This window comes from Lynx canadensis, chromosome B1 (genome assembly GCF_007474595.2).
Source record: "Lynx canadensis isolate LIC74 chromosome B1, mLynCan4.pri.v2, whole genome shotgun sequence".
Classification (NCBI taxonomy): domain Eukaryota; kingdom Metazoa; phylum Chordata; class Mammalia; order Carnivora; family Felidae; genus Lynx; species Lynx canadensis.
In genome coordinates, this window is record NC_044306.2 from 194,713,000 (window position 1) to 194,735,447 (window position 22,448).

General features: G+C 41.5%; 1 protein-coding gene across 2 annotated transcripts in view; it reads right to left on the reverse strand.

Moving 5' to 3' along the window:
* Nucleotides 1-15,046: 15,046 nt before the first annotated feature.
* The window catches only part of C1QTNF7 (C1q and TNF related 7), a 75,718-nt gene continuing 68,316 nt past the window's right edge, over nucleotides 15,047-22,448 (reverse strand). For both annotated transcript variants that reach the window (XM_030314179.1, XM_030314178.1), the window contains exon 3: nucleotides 15,047-17,022. In XM_030314179.1, coding sequence (XP_030170039.1) covers nucleotides 16,391-17,022 — 632 coding nt within the window. In that variant the 3' untranslated portion in view covers nucleotides 15,047-16,390. The remainder of the gene's footprint in view (nucleotides 17,023-22,448) is intronic.

Here is a 22,448-nt window from a genome sequence, read left to right on the forward strand (position 1 = left end):
TTAAGCTCAGGTCATGATCTCGCAGTTCGTGAGTTCAAGCCCCCTGTAGGGCTCTGTGCTGACAGCTCAGAGCCTGGAGCCTGCTTCAGATTCTGTGTCTCCCTCTCTCTCTGCCCCTCCCACCTCATGCTCTGTCTCTATGTCAGAAAAATGAATAAACCTTAAAAACAAATAAAACAAAACCTTCAAATTCTTTGACATTCTTCCCATTGAGAGATGAAGTTTGTTTTCCTTTCCTTTGTATCTAAGCGGACTTTTAATCTCATTGACGATCAAGTATTGCTGGCTGATTCTTGAGGCTGAGTCACAGAAACAATGAGGTTTCTATGTTGCTTGCTAGACCTTTCATGTTTCCGGCCTTGAGCTGCCATATAAGTTTGACTACCCTGAAGCCACCACTCTGTGAGGGAGCCAGGCCACATGGAAAGGTACACACTCTATTTGGAAGTTTTAGTCTTTGCGTCAGCCTGGCCAAGGCCCCAGACATGTGTGTCACAAGCCTTTGGATGTTTCCAACCCCTAGACATTATGTCACCTCTCGGGTTCGGCTTTTCTCAGTGGAGGCAGCAGATTAGAGTAGAGATCAATGAATCAATCACCTGTGCTCTGTTCAAATTGCTGACCTTCAGAATCCACGTGCATAATAAAATGATTGTTTTAAGCCACTGCAGTTGGGGTCATTTGTTATGCAGCACAAGTAATTGTAGCAGCCACGTCTTTAAATAGATGAACAAATGAATGAATGAACAAATGAAATATGGTCATTATTTTTTTTACTTAGGGCTCTGAGGCGTATAATTTTTACTTATATACCTAAAACACAAATAATAAGCAAATGTATTCAATGCCTGAAAGGGTATACCACTAAAGCATGGGCATTGGAACCCTCTTTGGGAGATTAGGACACTAAAATCAAAATGGAAAAGTCGTAGGACCTGAGATGAGACTGTCATGCTATGTTCTTTCTGGAGGAGAGCTGCCATGGCCCATTATTCAGGTCAATAAGGGTTAAACTATGCTTTTCAGACCTGAACAGGTGGAACACAAGTTCAGCCTTTAGATGAATGAGTCATTCTTACTCGGTTCTGGGAATTTTATAATATTTTTGATTGTAGTTGATACTTTCTCCAGGAAAAAAAAAATCTGTCACAAGGGAAAACACATTGCTAAAACAAAGCTCAACTTGGAAGCTAAAGAATCACCTTTGAATCATAAATTATACAAAACCATGCTCTTCAACATTTGATTTATATTTTCCAATTCACTGAATTATATACATCTCCCCTTGAAATATGGCTTAAACTCCAGCAAATCTGAACCTCTTGTTTCTATAGTAAGTGGAGAGAAACACTTATTGACTCAGATATATTGGTTCTGTAGCTTATTTTTATTTTGTAGATATTAAAGCATTTAATTTTCTTCCTCCAGGGCTATGATTTTCAGCCTGTTTCGAATTGCAACGGCTTTCTTCTCATTTGCTTCTTTTCAAAACATTCTCCCTTCCTAAGAGAGCTGTCTAAGCTATCAAGAATAAAATGCTAGAAGATTCATTTTATCTGGAAACTCATGTCATAATTTGAAATAATTGGATACTCTCTTACATATCAGAGGAAACTGCTACTCTTAGTAGGAATTGTGAATTCTCATATTCTGATATTTTTCTTGTTGAAAAGGTTATTTTGTTACAATTTTTATATTCTCTTCTCTTCAGCTACTTCCTTTAAAAGCATCTCACTGTTACAACCTGCTTCACCAGCTTAGGGTATAAATATTATCACAATGCTTTCATTTTCCAACTAGTTGCTCAAAGACTAGTGCCTCCCCTGGAAGCCTCATTTTCACTTAGAAGTGTTCATAAATCTCGAACAATGGCTTACTCCATTCAAGGGGTAGTCCTGTATCCAAATGCCAAAGGAGAGAGAATAGAGGAGTCCAGCTCGTTATTGCAGTAAATAGCTCCAAGAGGGCTGAACGCTTTTGCCCTCAGATGCATTGATGTGTCCACTAGTCCAAATAGTCATACCAGATTCCTCACATTTAAGAGTTCATGGTTTTACGGGGCGCCTGGGTGGCTCAGTCGGTTAGGCATCTGACTTCAGCTCCAGTCATGATCTCACAGTCTGTGAGTTCGAGCCCCGCGTCAGGCTCTGTGCCGACAGCTCAGAGTCCGGTCCTGTTTCAGATTCTGCGTCTCCCTCTCTCTCTGACCCTCCCCCATTCATATTCTGTCTCAGTCTCAAAAATAAATAAAAACATTAAAAAAATTGTTTAAAAAGAGTTCATGGTTTTACTTTTTAGTTTATACCATTGCTTTTCAACCACTGTTGAATTTGTCCTTCTAGGGGACATTTGGCAAAGTTTGGGGACATGTTTGGTTGTCACAATATAGGGAACCTACCTCCAGCATGTAGTGGGTAGAGGCCAGGGATCTTGCTAAGCCTCTTTCAAAGCACAGGACAGCCCCCTTCTCCATAAAAACATTGGCCCCAAGCGCCAATAGGACCCTGGTTTCTCCAATATGGTTATATCAATTAACTTCCCAGTGTTCCCCACATCTGGAGAGACTTAAGACCTCAGTCACAAGCTACACCTAAACCAGCAATTACACTCCCTCCTTCCTCCCCTCCCCCCAGTCCCCTGAGTTCTGATTTGAACCACTGTCTCCACTCCCCAAACCCCTTTTCTTCTTGTTGAATTGCCCTCCAGGGTGCCAAGTATCCCTTCTAACTGATCAACTCAATTAGGACCATCCACGTTGATCAGAGAGGTTTTCATGCTGTTGAAATTCAGCAGGAAAGAGTCGAGTGCCTAAATCCCTTTTGTCCCCGTGGAGCTCCTTGCCGCTTTGCAAATTTGTTCAAGGCCTACAAGGGGCATTGAGAAAGGGAAGAGTCCTTCAGGTAGTAGAAAATCCCGTTGTACCCCCATTTCCCAGGGGGTGGTGTCTTACATTTGCAAAATCCAGAAGAGTTGCTTAGAAGACCCTTCACTGCAACAAGATCTTATCCAAGGACACCTTCTGGGCTCACTAGACAGAGGAACTGCTGACAATATCTCAATAAAAATATTCTCTGGGCACCCATCCATCTATTATTTTCTCATGTCCTGCGATGCCACAAATTGCAATGTATTTCCTTCAAATGCACCAAATGCTAAATATACTTAGGAAGCGTAGACAGTTTGCTAGACTTAATTTAGGAATGACATTTCTATTGATTTCAGGTCAAGAATTTTCATGTTTTTGCTGTCTGCAGCCATAGCTCTCTGTATAGACAACTGTGCTCTGCCCTTTGGTGCAGATTTCTTGAGGGCCGGGGACAGGGGGAGGATTTGAGTTCTTGCGCTGGTGCAGATGATACACTGATACAGTGGGTATCCAGGAGCATCTAAACTCACTTCCTCACTTCTGTCAAACTGGGAAGCTTTGTTTCTAACATCCTTAAATGGACCAGGGTATAAATAGAATTTTCTTGTACTTGCCTCTGATTTTGATCACTGTTGATGCTGTGGGAAATGCATGGCAGATTCCAAATAACTGTCTAGCAAATAGATTTCTGGAGTAAGAGCCATCTGTAAATTGGTAGCTGCCTGTGTTCTCACTATTAGAAGGATGGAATTTGGAGCTCAGGGCAAAAGAACACTTGTCACTGGGCACCATTCCGCTCTCTTGGGCTTGGCCTCTAAGGAGCTTTGACATACTTGAGGAATGTTACAAGGCAGCTGGGAAAGATGGACACTGCCATATGCTGCCCAACAGGGCTGGACAGTGGAGCGATCCAATGGGAGCCTGGCCAGCCTCATGAGGGTGGCCTCAGGGTCCCAAGTGCCATCATATCTAGTTGCCAGCTTTCAGTAACTCTGCTATAATTCCTCTCTCTTTTGGGGAGACTATTAAAATGTTTTGTATGTTCCAACATAGTCTCATCTATGCTGTGGGAAATTACAGAAAGGGTTTATATCCATGCTTGGGACAGAAGGGTAGGGAAAGGAAGAAGAATTGTAGGAACCCGAAGGATGGTATCAGTGGAGAATCCTAGAATCCTCAAAAGGCGAGTGAATTTTAGGAACAACAGTTGGGGGAGGGAGACTTGGGCTTGCCACTTACTATATGAATATTCTACCCTTCACTACTGACTGAGTTATTGTACAGAAGGATCCCGAGGTTTACTTACACATTCTTTGAGGTACTGCTATAGGCTAGAATTCTTCAGTCCTGTCTCCTAACTCACATCTCCACTGACACTGGAGAAGGATTTGCTGTCATTTACAAGCCTTCCGTCTTTCTTTGTCCTCCCAAATCTTACCACTAGCATAGTGCTTCTCTTTCCTACTGGGATCTCATTAGTCAAGGAAATTCTCGGGACACAGTAGACACTCAATAAATATATGCTGAACGATCGAAGGAACAAACTAACACATGAAAGGAAGTTTTCGCTGGGTCATTATTTGAGGACAAAAATGTATGACTGAGAGTCTGAAAAACACCATCTCACCTTGAATCAACTGTCTTGACTCAAGAGCCAGTAAGGCTGCTTATGTGAAATTCAGGAAGGCCATCATTAGTAGTAGCAGGGGTCCTTGGGGCAAATGGTTGAGACGGTGGCTTTTAGCATCAGACTGAACTTCTGGCCTCAAACTCTGGATCTGCCATTTGCTAATAGGATAAAAGGACAGTAGCTTATGGTTTTAGTTGATTCACAATTTCAAGTTAAAATGCGTCTTTCCACCTGTCCATCCATCCATCCATCCATCCGACATTTATTACGTATTTGCCATGTGGCAGGTGTAGTGAAACGGGCTAGACATTCAAAAATGATTCGGGAAAAATCCTTACCTTCTAGGTGTTTGCCATCTTGTGGGGGTTGAAGCCTCCATACACAGGCATGCAGCCAGGTTTGTGGTCAGTCACAGAGGAGTGTCTGGAACTGAAGTATTGTCACTGCCACTCTATTTGTTAAGTGCAGCACATGTGGAGGAGTAGCTTTGAAAGGTGTGAGAAGCAGTGGGAAGAGATGAACAGAATGAGACAGACCTTGGCTTCAGTTCCATCTTAGTGACCACTGACAAGTTCTTCGTCTCTTGTGGATCTCTGTTTCCTCTTCCATAACGTGAAGTGGGCAGAGAAAGATGATCTTCAAAGCCCCTCCATGCTCACAGTTGGCTTTGTAAAATCTGTTTGTTCTCTAGCAGAGTAGTTATCATTTCTGGCCACTAGAGGTCAGTACCTTAAAAAGCAAACTGGCCTCATTCCATTCAGCCATCAAAGTAAACCTCGAAGGAGAAGCAAAATTACTATTTTCTTACCTTGCTTTGAGAAGGAAGAAATATCCCCAAAGAAACAGTTTTCCTTTTGACATATTGGAGCCTCGGTCTTGACTCCTTTTGCTAAGTACTCACCGCTGAGTTTACTAACAATCTCAGAGTGAGAGTTGAGATGAACAGAAAGTACAGCTCTAGTTACTGAAGCATGGTTTCTGCACAGACCCAAAGGCATTGATATTTGTGTGATAGAATGAAAGAATAATTGAAAGTGATTCTTCCGTAGAGCAGGCCCGTCAGCTTGTCCAATGGTGGGCTTGGTCCTGTTTGGTCACTGAGAATTGAAAGGGAAAAAGGTTTTCAGATCAGCTCTTCTCTCTTAGATGTGGCATGGGGAGGCATCATTGTTTTCCTCTTCCTGAGTTTCTGCCACCCTGAAAAATAGGAACTTCTACTCACTTATTGGCTTAGAACTGCCAGCGACTTATCTCTATCTTTCAATGACTCCTTCCCATGGAGGGAGGGAAGAGGGGTAGTTTCTCTGAGCGGAGATGGCAAGAGTCTAGAGCTCACTGGCCTTTGTGGGACTCCTGGAAGCAGACTGTGTGCAAAGGGCCACTTGCAGGTGTGGCCCATCTGGGGTTCTATGAACTTGACTTGGAGCAAGGTAGACCTTGGTCCTCACTGAAGCTGAATGGATAAGTTTCTGATCTTCAGAGCAAATGGTCCCCAATGTCTCGACCTAGAGGCAACCATTGGGAAGTTTGTTTCAGCCTCATATCCAAATTGTACTCTTTGGTTTTGTGCTATTGGTAGGAAAACCAGTGGTTTGGTTCTTTTGTGGCTTTTGAGAGTGTCTCTTGGTTGGTTCAGCTCTGTCACAGAAGAGCAGGATTGAACAGAAGCTGGTTTCAAGTCCTATCAATGGAGGTGGGTTTGTATTGTCTCCTCACAATGCGTATTATGGCTGTCTTGTTTGTGAAATGGCTGTTGTGGGGTTTAAGCAAGAGCAGGGCTCAGGGTTGTTCTTGGGGACAGAGGAGTAGGGAAAGAAGAGAAATATAGTCCTCTTCCGTTCATCGTCATTTCATAAAGCTGAAAGCAAACTAACATGAGTACAAGGACAAATAGTAGAAGTCCTTAAGGTACAATTGAGGAGTATGTCAGAGAAAAATGTTTCTTCTGCTTTGTTCAAGTAATGGTGGTGGTACAAAAAAAGTTGTTATTAAAACCCAGGCTTTGTTTGGTCCTAGCTAGTGGTCCTTTGTCCCACTAACTGCTCCTCTTTGTCTTTCCCCATTATATCTCCACTTCACTGGCATAAAGAAAAAAAAAAACAAATACGAAAGATCTGCAACATTACCCCAGTAATAATAATTCCACTTGGGATGCCTGGGTAGCTCAGTTGGTTGAATGTCGGACTTTGGTAACTCCATTTGGGGTGCCTGGGTGGCTCAGTCGCTCTCTGCCTCTCCCGCTCATGCACACACAGAAACTCTCTCTCTCTCTCTCCAATATAACTAAACATTAAAAAATCCCATTCATTTATATAGAACTTTCTACCATTCATTTATACATCCATTTACTCATTTATCCCACAAATTTGAGCATCTGCTATGTGCCAGGCACTATATCCCTGCCCTCATAGAGTTGACATTTGTTTGAGAGTTGACAAAGTGCTATAGCAAATGGATGTCCATGCCTCTCCCATATTCCTTGGACTTTAGCAGATTCAGGATGCTCTGGTAGATTTCTGAATGTCTTACCTGCATGTCTGTGCTGGAAGCCCTTTTCCAGAACGCTGGAAAGTCACTCTGCTGAAGCACCAGTGCATGCCCCAAGTGCTGGGGAGTAGTCCTCAATCAGCAACTCTTGGGAGTTGGTCTTTAAATGCTCGAGCTTCTTCACTTTTAGGGTGAACTCACTCTGGGATGTGTGTTTTATCCCATTTCCCCCAGCTTCCCCTTGAGATAAGCTTCAGACAACTACTGTGGCAGTTGGCTTAGTAACACACACATCACTTGCCTCTGTTTCCCCACCTTCCTGTCGGTGTTTCCTCCACCTCTGAAATGAGCTACTTACACTCCAATTTTTGCCTCAGGTTCTGCTTTGGGGGGAAACCAGCTAAAACAGTCACTTTTCACATACAGTATCATATTTGGTCCTTGAAAAGACCCTGTAAAATTATGAACTAGACATCTTGGTACCCATCACCGCCTTTTGAAAAAAAATAACGGAACAAACTCCCTGACCCCCCAACATCCCCTGCTGATGAACTTTCACCCAGGAAACCATGTTTTATACCAGGTATTTACAGTCCTAGCTGACTGGAATGATGGGTGCTGACTGAGCTAGCAGCCAATCTCTAGACTGGCCCCTTGGCAGGCAGGAACCAGCTAAGCCTTGAGACCCGCAGTCTGGGGCAAATAAGAGAGAATCAGGCAGATTGAGCTATTGGAGCTGAAGCAACAAAAAAAAATGTCATGAACTAGCATGGTACTACAAGAGGCTAGGAGAGGTTGGAATTGTGAGGAGGCAGAACTCACGAGGTAGAAAAGATATATAGAGGGAGAGGAAGCCAGTGAGTAGTATGAAAAGCCCATGGAGTGCAGAAAGATGTGAAAACGCGAAGAGGCGTCAAAGGCATTACTGAAGGTGGGAGTCAGGACCTGCCATGTCCTCCACTGAGCTTCTGAAGGACCATTGGAGCCATCCAGCTCCCATAAAGTCCAATCAAACAGGACTCCTGTGTCCATTACTCCCACTCTGAATTTGAAAGAATTCTACTTCAAAACCATTGTCATGTTTTGCTTTTAATTGAGGGTGTGAAACTAGGTAGGGTCTTGCTTTTTAGCGTTGAATTGGAATTGCAGAGAATTCTAAACTTTCATTAGAGCCGGAAGGGAAACCTAAGGCTCACTTAGTTCAGAAAGACGAGCAATTTCACCTCAAAGGTAGATTCTAGTCAGTGGATGATGAATGATGGCCGCTGGAAGATTTGGTTGAGGAGGATCCTGAGGCTGCCCATGTGCACAGTGGGAAGGAATGCTGAGATCGATTAGCAATGTCTGCATGAGTTCAGAGAAAGAAAGGCAGCCACATATTGTACACCGTGGATCTAATGTGGAAATACACTTACTGGATTTAGGTAAAAGTCACACAAAGCTGCTTACCATTATTGCTGGGGCTAGAACTTACATCTTCTGACTTTCCGCCTGGCTCTTCTTGTGTCTTTCTGATTCAGTCACATTTAGTTTTGAAGCCCTTTTGAGAAGCTAAGAATCCCTCCTCATAAGAAAAGCTGCTTCTTCTTATTATGAAAAACTATGTGCACAGCTCTTCTGAAGGTCATTTGGATTCACATTATGCCTTTGCAGGTGAATTCTAGGGGAGTAGAGTTGCCAGACTTAGCAAATAAAAATACAAGGCACTCGGTTAAATATTGGGGACATCTTTACACTCTATAATGATTTGTTGGGCTACCTGAAATTCAAATTTGATTGGACATCTTAAATTTAATCTCATGCCTCGGGGGAGTCAAGTGGGTAAGGACTCTGTGCATGTGTGTGTGTATGTGTGTTTATGTATCTTGGTATAGCGATGAATATGTATTCTGGGTCCTGACCATCTCACCTGTCAACTATCTAATTATTTTTTGCCAATAGGCTGACCACCTGGAACGCCTCAGGCAACTGTGCTTTGATTTTTCGTCATGAATATAGTGAGACCTGGGTGTTTTCTTAGAAAATCCTTGCAACTCCCTTTCGTTGTTCTGGAGTAATTTCAGTAACAACAGGGATGCGGTGCAGTGCCAGGAATGTTATCTGAAGCTGTGGTAGGGATAGATTACAGAGACTGCTTCTTCCTGTTGCTTATTTTAGCCAAGGCAGCATCTCACAAACAATCTTGTAAAAAATAGCACTTTTGTAATGTAAGGGCATCCATGCAGCCCCGTAGAGTTTATGATTTTTTCTACTTCCAGTGCTTTCAGATCATTTCTTGGAATTTTGACTAGATCGGGCAAGGCGATAAAAATGTCAATAAGTTCTGCCACCTCCATGATGGCACCAGAGTGAAGCCATGGGCTTGGTCTTCTTCATCTTGCTGCTCATAAATCCCTTTGCCATCCGACAGATGCATTGATTCGGAATGACTTCATGCTATGGCTAATCCATTGGGTTTACAGTTCCGGACTAATAAAAACTCAATAAAATGATGTCAATTCAAGACTCATTTCCTTCCCTGTTCAAGTTAGGGTGGGATCATTTAAAAAAATATATAAACTGGGATTATTTAGTTTTATTCCTGCTTTAAAGAATCCTCTGGAATAGACATCCAGGTATGCAACCAGAAAACTTAAAGGGTGAATTTGTTTCACACTTCACCTACAGTTTTAGGGTTATTTATTTTTTTTTCTCTCTCTCCTTAGACTTTTCTCTGCAATCCTTTGGGAGCATAATAGTGTGCAACTACCCTACCTAAGAAATTACATAAAAATGTAGGGCGCCTGGGTGGCTCAGTCAGTTAAACATCCAGCTCTTGGTTTTGGCTTGGGTCATGACCTCACGGTTCGTGAGACTGAGCCCCATGTTGGGCTCTGCAATGACAGCGTGAAGCCTGCTTGGGATTCTCTCTCTCTCTCTCTCTCTCTCTCTCTCTCTCTCTTTCTCCCCCCCCCACTATTTCTCAAAATAAATTAATGAAAAAAGTAGTTTTAAAATGTTTTATGTAAAATAAGTAAAATATGTTTATTATAAAAGGGAAAAATAAAGATCAAAGGGTAGAAATTAAAAAATCCCCATTAATTACTTATTTTTATCCAGTTTTTCTATGCATATATACAAAAACATTTTAAAGGTAGGATAAGCACTGAAATACTTGTCAGTAATCTCTTCGTTCTGTTTATATTTCATGAATCTGGTGCCGATGAAATTCCATTCTCATCACTTTTAATTGCACTCTATATATTCTGTTGGATCGATGTATTAATATTCTATTATCACTTAGACTATTTCCCGGTTTTCCGTGTTATAAACTTTGCTGTAAGGCTTTCTCTGTAATTAGACCCTTGCACTCATTATTAATTATTTTCTTGGAATATATTCCCAGAAATTGGAGACTTTGCGATTTTTGTATCTTAGACAAAACACAAAAGAAATATTCTGGTCACAGCAATATGGAACTGGTGCTGCTTTTTATGTGCCTTTGAGGACAAGGTACTCTTCAACTGGTGGATCCCTTGGAAAGGAAAAAATATCTTACTTGACATGGTGACTGGCCATGTGGTTTTGTGTCTGTAAAAAGAAAGGATCAACTGGAAAATGGCTGTTGGCAAACAGGTGGATTGTGGGGACCGAGGAGAATCTGTCACCGTGACCAGATTGCACAGAAATGGTTCGCAGCTGGGGACAGTTTTGCCACTTAGGGAGCATCTGGTAGTGTCTGTAGAAACCATTGGTTGCCGTGACTGGAGGGCGTGCTATTGGCACCTACTGGGTAGAGGCCGAGGATGCTGCTACGTGTCCTACTATGCACAAGAAAGAACTGTGGAACAAAGAATGATCTGGTTCTAGATGTCACTATTGCTAAGGCTAGAAATCCTGTTGTAGAACGAAAGGAGAAGGAACTATCAGTGTATCTCTGGAAACCCTGGTATAGCACTGAAACACTTCTCATTGAAAATTGTGTGTGGGCTAAATGTTTTTCTCCAAAGGACTCGTCAGTTACCCAATGTATCTGGCATGTCTCAGGCTTGAGTACAAACTGTATTGAGGGGCACATGAGGTGTGTGCAAAATGTAGTCTTGCTTGCTTGTTCCTGGCTTCTGTGAGGATTAATCTGTGTGTGTGTGTGTGTGTGTGTGTGTGTGTGTGTGTGTGCTTACTATGAGGACTGTCTTGTGAGGAAAACCGAGAGGAGTTCAGGCTGCCTGACTTTTGTAAGCATAACGATGAACATGGTGTTGTAAAAGATTGCTGGAGTTCTCCTTGGGAGAACTAAACCAGACCCACTGACTCGGCACCTGTCCCGGGGTCCATCTTTGCTCCTTGTGCAGAACAAGGGAAGTTAGAATAGCTTTGTCTCCCTAGAGTTTGCAGAGCTGTCTGCTCTAGCCACACTGCATATTTTGATCATGGGGGAGCCAGTCCTGACTGTGATGGGCTTAGCTTCCAGCTGAAATAGAAAGAAGATGATGTTTACAAGCATCAATGAGAGAGGGGGGAGGAACGGGTCACTCCTCCCCCAGTGCAATGATCTATGTAGAAATTGAGGCTAAAAAGAACTTGGCACTGATCAGTCCATCACATTTTTTTAATCGAGTACATATTAAGGTCAGCATTGTGTGCCGTCCTTGAGTATAAAGATGAATAGGAGAGATAGCCAAATGTAGAAAAATATGGAAAGTGCAATGATGGCATGATTGCGGAATGAGTGTGTAATAGGAGAAGGACCCAGCATGGTGATTAAGAGTGGATTCTGGTGCTCCACTGCCTGGGTCTACTGTGACGCTATTTACTTAACACATTTCTTATCTTTTCTGCCTCTCAGTTTCTTCATCTGTAAAACGAGAGAATAACTGCTGTGAGGAGCAAGTGAGCTAATATATGTAAAGCATTTGAATAGTGCTAAACGTTCACTGTGGCTATCGTAACTCTGCACTAGTTCCCAGATCATAAGGAAGATGTGTGAGGTCCTCGATGATTCCCCTTGGGCATAGGGGAAGAGGCATACTAGAGAAAAGGAAGCAACTTTTCTAGCTGAGTCTTGAAAGGTGAGCTAAGCAGGCAGACAAGGACAGCAATGGCATTATGAGCAAATGAAACAGTGTGTGTAAAGGCCCTGAGGCACATAAGAACAAGGTGTCCTGGAACTGCAGGTATCTTGTATTTGATTGGATTATAGGTTGTATGTGGTGACTTTTGGCGATGTGACCATAAAAGCAAGCAGAGGCTGAATCCCAAAAGGTCTAATGTGCCTTGCTAAAGGGTGTTTGTATTAATATTAGGTAAGATATCTTTTGCAAGTGATTAAGTACCCACCTCAAAAGTGCTTGGTAAAAATGGCATTTAATGGCTACCATAACTGAAAAGTCCAAAGGAAGATGGGCTATAGGCATGCCTAGTATTTCAATGGTGACTCCTTTTATCTCCAACTCGACTTCATCTGTGGGTGATTCTGTCTCAAATGGTATTATACTCTGTAATGGTAAGATGGCTCATAGAGGCTCACAGACTCAAGTCCAACAGGAAAGAAGTCCCAGTAAAGTCTCCTAGTCTCTGATTGAGTCACCAGGGCCAATTATTTTGGTGAGTGGAATGCTATGCTCTGATTGATCAGACCAGTGATTTAACATGGTGTAGGAGTCGATTCCATTTAGAAGCTCAAAGACTTAGCATGTGAAGGATGGTCCTTCAGAAGGAAATTATGTATGAATGTCAGAAAAGTGGTATGGAATGTGTACCAGATAGCAAAGCCTCCAAAAGTTCAAGGCCCCTTTCATACTGTGGGGATTGGAGGGCCATTGTTGGTCTGTAAGCTGTGGGTTGACGTGACCATATTTGTATTTGTGGAGAATGGATTGAAGGGTTGCGGCTGGAGGCAAAGGGTCAGTTAGGAAGTTGTTTTTTACTAGTCTAGGGAAGTCATGATAGCATATGAAGGAAACCTTGGCTTTGGGGATGGAAAGATGCCAGGATTCAGAAATGTACATGTAAGAGAACCATCAAGAATTTCATACTGAAAAAATTCAGTGGGGAGGGGAAGAATGACATCTCGAATGTCCTTAGGTGTGACACTGGTGACAGGGTGGGTATGGATGTCGCCGGCTGGAAATGGAGGTACAGAAGGCAAGAGGGAAGAAGGTATCAAACAACACGTTAGTCAGTTTCCGAAATATTTTTATGTCCATGATCTTTTTTTCACAGAGTGGCAGGGAAGAAGTATATTTAGAGTTTATAGAATCTTTCGTTTTTCACCACAAACAACATCATTCACAATGATAAGTGACCTGGGAATGCCCTTTAGCAGGCACAGGTACAAAGAAACACACGTGTCCCGAAAGCGTGTTACACAGGCACACTCAAGCTCACCACACAGGTTTGTGTAGGTCTCACTTGTTGTTGCTGTTTTCGTTTGTTTTTTTTTTTTGTTTTGCTCCTTTCCTCTCACCTGATTCTGACTAATGCATTCTTTCTGTGTTGTACCCATCTTTGCAAGTGACTCTAAATCCTTCTGAAACAAGATGTTATATAGTCAATAAATCTCTCTTGACACAGATTCATCACAAGTCAGCCCTTACGAAGAATGATTGGAATCTAAAAAATCAGAATTTTTTAAACCAAAATCTGTCTTCTATTTTCTTTACACAAATACCCACAAATGTGGATATGTTGTATCTGTCGTTTTTTTTTTTGTTTTGTTTTGTTTTTTACGGAATAAAAGACAGCCATGTTTGCTTAAGGAGTTTTTCCTTTTAAAACCAAAATACCCTTTTGCTTCCTACTTAAGCTCTCTGATCCCCATCACCATCCCACCAGATATTTCAAAATAAAGTTCATCTCTGGGCCTAGAACCAGCTGAAGAAACATGCGTTTAAGAAAGCTACTCAAAATAGGCTTTGTAATGAAAGAAACATTTAAAAGATAAGTAAACAACGTCCAGAAAAAAAATGAATGCATTAATGGATCATGATCAGCAAAAGTTCTCAATTACACAACAACCTTGTAGCTCACGACTGTCTGCAATAACTCCTCCATTGCCAGTTTTTCCAGCACATCCCACTGTCTTCAAAGGGCCCACAGTTTCATGATCCCCAGATCAGCTTCTGCTCTTGGCTGTGTTTACCCTCTGTAGCCTGGCCTTCCAGGTTAAGCTGTTATCTAGAGGCAGGTGACTATCTCAAACCACCTTTGCTTTCTCTTCTTTGTATACTTTCATTGCCCTTAGCCTTCCAGAACTGTGTCCTGACTCAGATGGAGACCAACAAGTGGGCAAAGCAAGGCAGGCGGAAGAGGACGATGGGAGATAGGTCTGGAGATGACAGAAGCGAGCATTTCCTTGTGCACAGCTGCTTGATCACGGCAAATGTCCTTGCTGATAAGGGCAGCGCCCAGCTCTGGGGCACACAGGGGCTCCAGGGTTCCTCATAAATGAAGTCCCCAATCGTCACACTGGCATTTGAGGCTCTTCTGGGTCTCTGTTCTCACTTTCATGCTTTGTCCCCGTTGTCACCGCTGTCCCCACTTTGGCTATTCCAAGTCCCACCTACCACTGAAAGACCAGAGGGTGGAGGAGATTTTCCCCAGGCCTCCTCTCTCACCGCTTAATTTTACACCTGCCCCCCTCAGTTTTTCTTCCAGACCATTGGTCTCTATGTCCAGTTTAGAACTTAGCATATTTTAGCCCATTCGTTTCTAGAATTTTTGGTATTTTGTGTATGTGTACACATGTCATTTCCTTTCTTGTATCCTTAGACATGTGGTGGCAGGGGGCTGTGACATATTTACCTTGGTATTCCTCTACCTTCACAGAACCCAGTTCGGTGACTCACACATAGGAGGCATTACAAACGTTTACTGAGTGAGTGAGCAAAGAGAGAAAGCATGGAAGAAAAATTAGAAGCCACCAAAAAGCCTGGGTGACTCAGTCAGTTAAGCATTGGCTCTTGATTTTGGCTCAGGTCATGATCTCATGGTTTGTGGGTTTGAATCCCTCGTCAGACTCTGTGCTGATAGCACAGAGTCTGCTTGGGATTCTCTCTCTCCCTCTCTCTCTGCCCCTCCCCCCCTTGCTCTCTCTCAAAAATAAATAAATAAACATTAAAAAAAGAAGCCACCAAAAAGAGAGTAAGGGAATCCTATCACTGTCAGTAGAAATCATGAAAAATCATGTGGAATCATGTCCCCCAGGGACAGCGGGACTGCAGGGGCCATGAGGCTTGGAAGGGACAGTTATCTGCTCAGACATCTGGTCTCTTTCCCTCCTCCTCCTGTTCACTGCCACCGTTTCACTATAAATCAGTGCACATACACTTCACTTTTATTTGGATTCAACACCTCGGAAATCCATGAGAAATAATGCTTCCCACCAATGTAAGGTAGTGTCCTCATTCACGTGCAAGCTAAGAGGAATAATAATTGTCTTGGAAACCATCAAGCTAAACAAATTTAGGAGAATGACCTCTTGGCTGATCTCAGTAACTTGTTTCTCTTCATTTCCATTACCCTTCCCAGGTCCCCTTTATCTCTGGGTTTTCCACCCTTTTCTGATTGCGAATGCCAGTGGTGTTTCGAGGATGGGATGGGGTAAATGCAGCTGCAGAATTCCTTGTTTCTTTTGTATCCCTCCCACTTCCTTAAATACACACAACTTAGCACGGTTAGTGTTTTTCCACGTGTGAAACCTTCTCTGGCCCCGTCCCTAGGACGAGCGGCTCCCATGAATGTCCAGCTTGGAGTCAGTCTGTTGGTCAGGTGCTCATCTCCCTGAATTGTGACAGCATGCTCCTCACACACCAGCCGAATGAAGGCACAGCTTTTGTCCAAACTCATGATCAGATCTGACCTAGCACCTCAGTGTCTGGCTCACACAGGCGTATTTAAGAGCTGTTGAGTGAATACAGATATGAGCACGAAGGAACGCATAACAACAAAAAAAGGCAAGTTATCACTTTCGCTTACTTGCAATCACTTAGTATCTCTTACCTTTAGTTTTTGACTTTTGAGAACTGTTAAAGACTCTGGGGTGTGAGGATTCTCTTAAATAACAAGCAAAAGTGTAATTTTATGAAGATTTAATGAGACAATATCATTGCCAGCTGATTTTATCACTCAGGGAGTTTAACAGAAATTTGTTAACATTGTCTTTAATTCGCTTAAATATTTATGAACATTGCTTTCAGGAGGATTCTTATCTGGGGTTATTGTTTCATATAATTCATCTTGGTGTGGTTTCAACCATTTGGTGGTTCATCTTGTTTTAATAGATTCTGCTAGAATTTTCTGTAAATGCTTTGGAATCTGAGTGGGAGTCTCTTTGGATCTCATTGCTGCTTCCTCCACCTTCCAAGGCCCCAGATTAAGTCAAAGTGTCTGCCACAAAAATCTTGGAACATTCAGGACGGCAGTCCTGATCACAGCTCGTCGTCTTCTGATATGGAATCTAGATAATCTGTGTCAACATACAGGAGAAATCCGGAGAACAAGCTGTCTGCCCAACCCGGGTCTGAGAAGAGGCCGTTCTGGTCGGTGAAGAAGATCTCCAGCCAGACTTCATCTTCTGGCTGCAGATAGATGACCGTGGACCCCGAAGCCACATCATGGTTCCCAGTGTTGGCGTCAAAGGTCTTTATCCGGTACTGCCCGTTGTGCACCAGCCCGATTGCCAGATGCTTATTCGCCAATGTGATATCATAAGAAAAGTAATAGATCCCTGGGAAGGCACAGATGAACTTGCCTGTTGCAGGATTGTAGTGCTCTCCCTCATTGAAGAGGACCTTGTTAAATATAATCGGTAGCCTTTCTTCTGGGTAGCTGGTTGTGATGCCAACAGAAAAGGCGGATTTGAGCACGATGCTTCCACATCTGCAAACTCCAGGCAACCCTGGATCCCCTTGCTCTCCTCTGTCCCCCTTTGCTCCAGGAGGCCCAGCTGGACCTACTTCTCCTTTTTCTCCCTCTGGTCCAATGGGTCCTTTCTTCCCAGTCTCTCCTTGGTCCCCCTTCTGTCCAGCAAGGCCCAGTGGTCCAGTCTTACCTCTCAAACCTTTAAAAAGAGTTTACAGTTTATTTAATAGTTCCTCTAGATATACAGTCACAAACAGCATGTCCACACAGTGCCAGCACACCCTGAATTTGTCTCTCCAGCCAACTTTCAATAGGACACTACTAAATACTGATGCATCTCTTAAAAACAATCACTGATGCATTAAAATAGAAATAGAAGATTTTCCTCAGAATTTCAGGGGAATTTTCCTGAGTATATGAAAAATCATTTAAGTGCTATTTTGGTGATGGATCATCTGCAACTAAATCAGTCACATACGGTATTTGTCACCACAGGAGAAATTCAATTGAGCATAATGATATTTTCCAGAGTGGGGTCATGGGAGCAGACAGAGCCAGATGAATCCTTAGAGGTTATTTAGTCTCATGTCCCGCCCTACTTCTATTAGTTTTAATAATAAAATAATTAATCAAAATTAGATGAGCTCATATTTATTCAACATTTACTATGTACCAGGGACAGCATTTTATTGACAGGCATTGGCTTCTTTAGGACTTGCAACAACTTTATGAGTGAGGAATTATTACTTCCATTGCAGATGGGGAGACTGAGCTACAGAGAAGTTGGTTTGCTCAAGGGAACAAAGCTAGTACGTGACGGATCTGTGATCTGAACTCATGCCTGCCTGACTCTGGAGCCTGAGCATCTCCCCAGGGCAGCAGCTCGAGTATAAAGAGCACCTGCCACATAGTGAGGGTTCAATATGCTACAATAACTGAAAAATAGTGATGCCACCGCTATGCAGTAGCTCTTTTTTGGAGGAGAAAATCGAATCCCAGAGAGGTGGAGAAACTGGCTTCTGTAGCAAGCTAGGACTGGAATCCAAGTCTTAGTGTAATGATGCTTCCCCTCCATCAAAGTGCCTCTTACCTTTGGGGCTGGAATCAAGAATCCTAAATTCTGTTTGGCTCTGCAGCTAAATGGTTGTATCATTTTAGGCAAGTCCCTTAATTTCTCTGGGTCTCCTTATATATAGAAAAGACATAATATCTGTGAAAGGATTTCAACAAATTCAAAATCACCACAGTGAAATATTTTCTGTTTGTCCAAATCTTTACATCTACAGATCAACCAAAGGCTAAATGCAGAGAACTTGTGATCGTCGGTTGAAAGGGATAAGCAACATCTATTTAATTTTTAAACCGTATATATAATAACAGTGACTTAATAGCATAAAAATGTCCTTTAATTTTTATGGTCAAATCCGTTCCATAGATAGTGCTTGTATAATGATACACCCTCAAAAATATCCAAATTATAGGAAATTCATGAAGGACTTTTGTAGTCAGGGAAAATATATTATGGATATACTGTGTACTTTCACTCTTAACTATGTATTTGCTTTCAGGAACTTTATTAAGTTGAACATTTTTATCTTGATAGTGCTTTGGTACCTTTTATTTGAAAATTACATGCACACCAGTATATGAGTTTAATTAATTTTCAGCTTGGCAAATTTAGGCACGAAATGTTCTGGATAATGAAAATTTTAGAATGAATGCTTTACTCTTAAAACATCCAGTATTTTGTTTTAATAGTTTTGGAAAGAGGTTGTTTAACAATTTATGATGCACCAAAGATTTTAATAATGAACGAAACCCCTTTTTTTGGTGACTGGGATCAGTATCATTACTGATCACAGAACTGTCCTAAAGCTCTAGATGGCTTTTGTTGTGAAGTTGAAATTCCCCTGGTCCCAGCCAGAATATACTCTGGTATTGATTTCTTGAAATAAGGCCATAATAGTGTGATCTTTCAATGTTTGCTTCTTTCTGGTAGAAATAAAATATGAATACAATTTTATGTTAAATTTACTTTTGAATCAAGGACCACAAATTCTAAATTGTTATTTTTATCTTCAATAGGAGCTTAACTTTTGCTGTCTTCATGAGTGAAGGTCATGAGTGACCTTGGATGTATAATAGAAAAACTTTTTGGCATCAGCAACAATTTTGACTACTAAATTTCATTATGTACTCCGATCCTCCTGTCTCTATGATTTTGGGCAAGTCACTTGTCTGTGTTTCAAATGCTTCAATATGAAGAACTGGATTTAAATCCACTCCAAACCTAGTGAGAAAAGCAGTCAACAGTGGCTCAGCAGACCAGCACACTTTAGTTCATCCATGGATTCATTACGTGAATTTGAAGAAGGGGCTTCATCTCTCTGACTTGTTTCTCAGTCCTTGAAATGAAGGTGTTGGACTGGGTTGCTTAAGGCCTCATCCTATTGAAAATTCTTTGAGATAAAATCACAAATGCAATTTTACAATGCTAGCCATGGAAAGATCTTTACCATCTCAGTGTTTGGGTTTCTATAGTTATTGAATTAGATAATCAGAGATGAGCTGTAGTAACTTGAAGTAATTCTTCCTATTTGCATGAAGGGTTTCCACCTGTGCTAATGGCCAATTAATGAATAATGGAACGAAGGGATAAATCAGTCTCCCTCTTCCTATTTAGTTAGACATATGCTTACGTAGAGGGAGAATTATGGAGTACTGGTTAGTCTATGTTTAGGTACTAACACTTGGAGAGAGGATTTCTTAGTTCTCCATGAAATAGGCTTACAAAGATTTCTTCTTCGGTGTTATTTTTTTCTCCCATCCATCCATCCATCCATCCATCCATCCATCCCAGGGTTTGTGTGTGCATGCATACATACATCTAAACTGTGTAATATTGATTGATCATCTACTACATGCTAGGCACTATGCTAGGGACTGAGTGGGACATTGATATGAATGACACCTATTTCACCCTCAAGTTAGCTGTTACTACGTATTACACTGTGATCTGCAAATATGGGTCATAGCTAAGTTCATGAATATCCAAAGCCATATAAGAAACTAGAATGATTGGTTTCATGAGGTGATTCCAGTGCTATCTGAAGATATTTATATGGATGTGTATTCAGATTAAATTAAATGGTACTATTCTGCTACAACAGTAATTATGATAGACCAGTGAAGGAGACATATTTTTAATAGAAAGTTTCTAATTCAGTATGATAAGCTCTGTATTTGTAATTTAAGGTAGAGAAGTTGAGCAAAAATATGCTTGATTCTGCTTGTGCTTGGTTGGGATGGATGTGGTGGGGATGTTTACCAAGGGCACATGAAGGAGAAGACATTTGTGGTGTCATTAAAGGGGAAAGAAGAATCAAAGACTACTAGCCATGTTGTGCCCAGTTTCAGATGCATTAACAGCTTATCCCCAAAACACCAGGGCTCTGTTACCGTTGTTTGTAAATAAGGTGTGTTTTTCTTCATTGATCACAAAGGCATTCCTACCTTTCTTAGATGTTCTAAATCCTTATGTGTGTATGTGTGCATATTGGATTTAAATAATCTCAGGTTCGCAAAGTCATTTTATTTCCAAATCTCAATTTTTTCATTGTAACACAATTATTGATGATTATAATGGTTTCTAATGGGCTTATGATAAACATTAAGTATTAAATGTAAAATTCCCAATGTAGTAAGTTCTTAATAAATGGCTATGATAATGATGATGATGATGATGAATATTGTAATTATATGTTTCTATATTGGCCTTCCACACCCAAATGTTTATCAAGGCAATGTCTTATTCATGTTTGTGTTCTTCTTGTCTAGAACAGTAATATCAACCAGGGACAATTTTACACTGCCCACCAAGGGATAGTTGGCAATGTCTGGAGACATTTTTGTTGTCACAGTTGGTGGGGGTGCCACTGGCAGCTAGTCGGATGCTGCTAAATGTCCTCTAATGCATAGGATAGCCATCCCACAGTAAATAATTATTTGGCCTGAAATATCATTAGGATAGAGGTTGAAAAACACTGGTCTGGAATAATACTGGATAACAATAGGTACACAAGAAGCTTGTTGAAGGACAATGCTTGGGTGTACCCATGAATACGGAGGTGTAGCTGACCTCATATGGTTAACCTTGTAATAATTATGAACATTCAATTTAATCTGAATGCATATCCACATACTTTTATATTTAAAAAAATGTTTTTTTTACATTTATTTATTTTTGAGAGACAGAGCACAAGTGGGGGAGGGGCAGACAGAGAAGGAGACACAGAATCGGAAGCAGGCTCCAGGCTCTGAGTGGTCAGCACTGAGCCCGACGCGGGGCTCAAACTCACGAACCGTGAGATCATGACCTGAGCCGGAGTCGGATGCCCAACTGACTGAGCCACCCAGGCGCCCCTCTACATACTTATATTTTTAAAGATTTTATTTTTTAAGTAATCTTTACACCCAATGTGGGGCTCAAACTCACAACCCTGAGATCAAGAGTCTCACGCTCCACCAAGTGAGCCAGCCAGGCACCTCTCCACATGCGTATTTTTAAATGATATCAGAACTACCTAATGAAACTGAGCACCCATTTCGAGTTTATTACATGAGTTTGGATATTCAGCAAGTTAGCTATGACTCATGTTTGCAGATCACTGTGTGATATGTAATAAGAACTAACATTTACTGAGTGTTTACCAGATGGCAGTTACCCTACTGAGTGTCTTCCGTGTATTATTAACTGTCACAATCACCCTTACTACTCCCAATCTACAAATGAGGAAACTGAGGCTCGAAGTGGTTATTGGTCCAAGGATACTAAGTTAGTAATTGAAGGAGCCGAGATCTAAGCCTCAATCAGACTGACTCCAATACATGCTTGTGGAAGCACTACATTATTGCTTCCAGACACAGTAAAGAAACTAAAAGGGTTGGTCATATGTAGCGACGGTCCTGTTATTATTACAGGATTTCAAGGCTATTCGTGATCATGACACAGCGGTAAGTTGTAGTCATAGGTGTCACGATAGATTAAGATGTAAGCTCCAAATTAAAGGCTCTTTATCTGATGTTGAACCTTTACCTAAAGGTTTTTAATCTAATATTGAACAATATTCACACATTCGGTAGCTACTGATTTTCCAAGTATTTTCTGCACAACAAGTTCAGAAATGAATTATTATCCAGTAACTTGCATGTATATTATGCTGCTATTTCACATAACACCAGTAAATCAGGGGCAATGACTAGATAGAGACATGTTTCTTAGACTAATTGACTTTTCTCTTCCTGTCTTTTGTCCTAGCCTTTACACTCAGAAACTTGTTTTTAAAGATTGATGCCAAATCGCTTCCTCTTTTAGAGTTAACCCAGCTTCTCTAGAATTTCAATTCGGTTTACTCTGAAGGATTGCAGAGTCTGGCAATCTTCCTGGGCCAATTTATTTGTGGGGGGAAAGAAAGTAAACATTCCTGAAGTAGTAGGGAGCAATTGTGTTGCTGTTAAGAGTGATACGAATGTACTTTTCTAGCTGGGACAGGACAGGAGGGAAAGAGATGAGCTACGAAAGGTGGGCTAAACAGTGCTATTGCCATTTCATCTGTGAAAAATAAA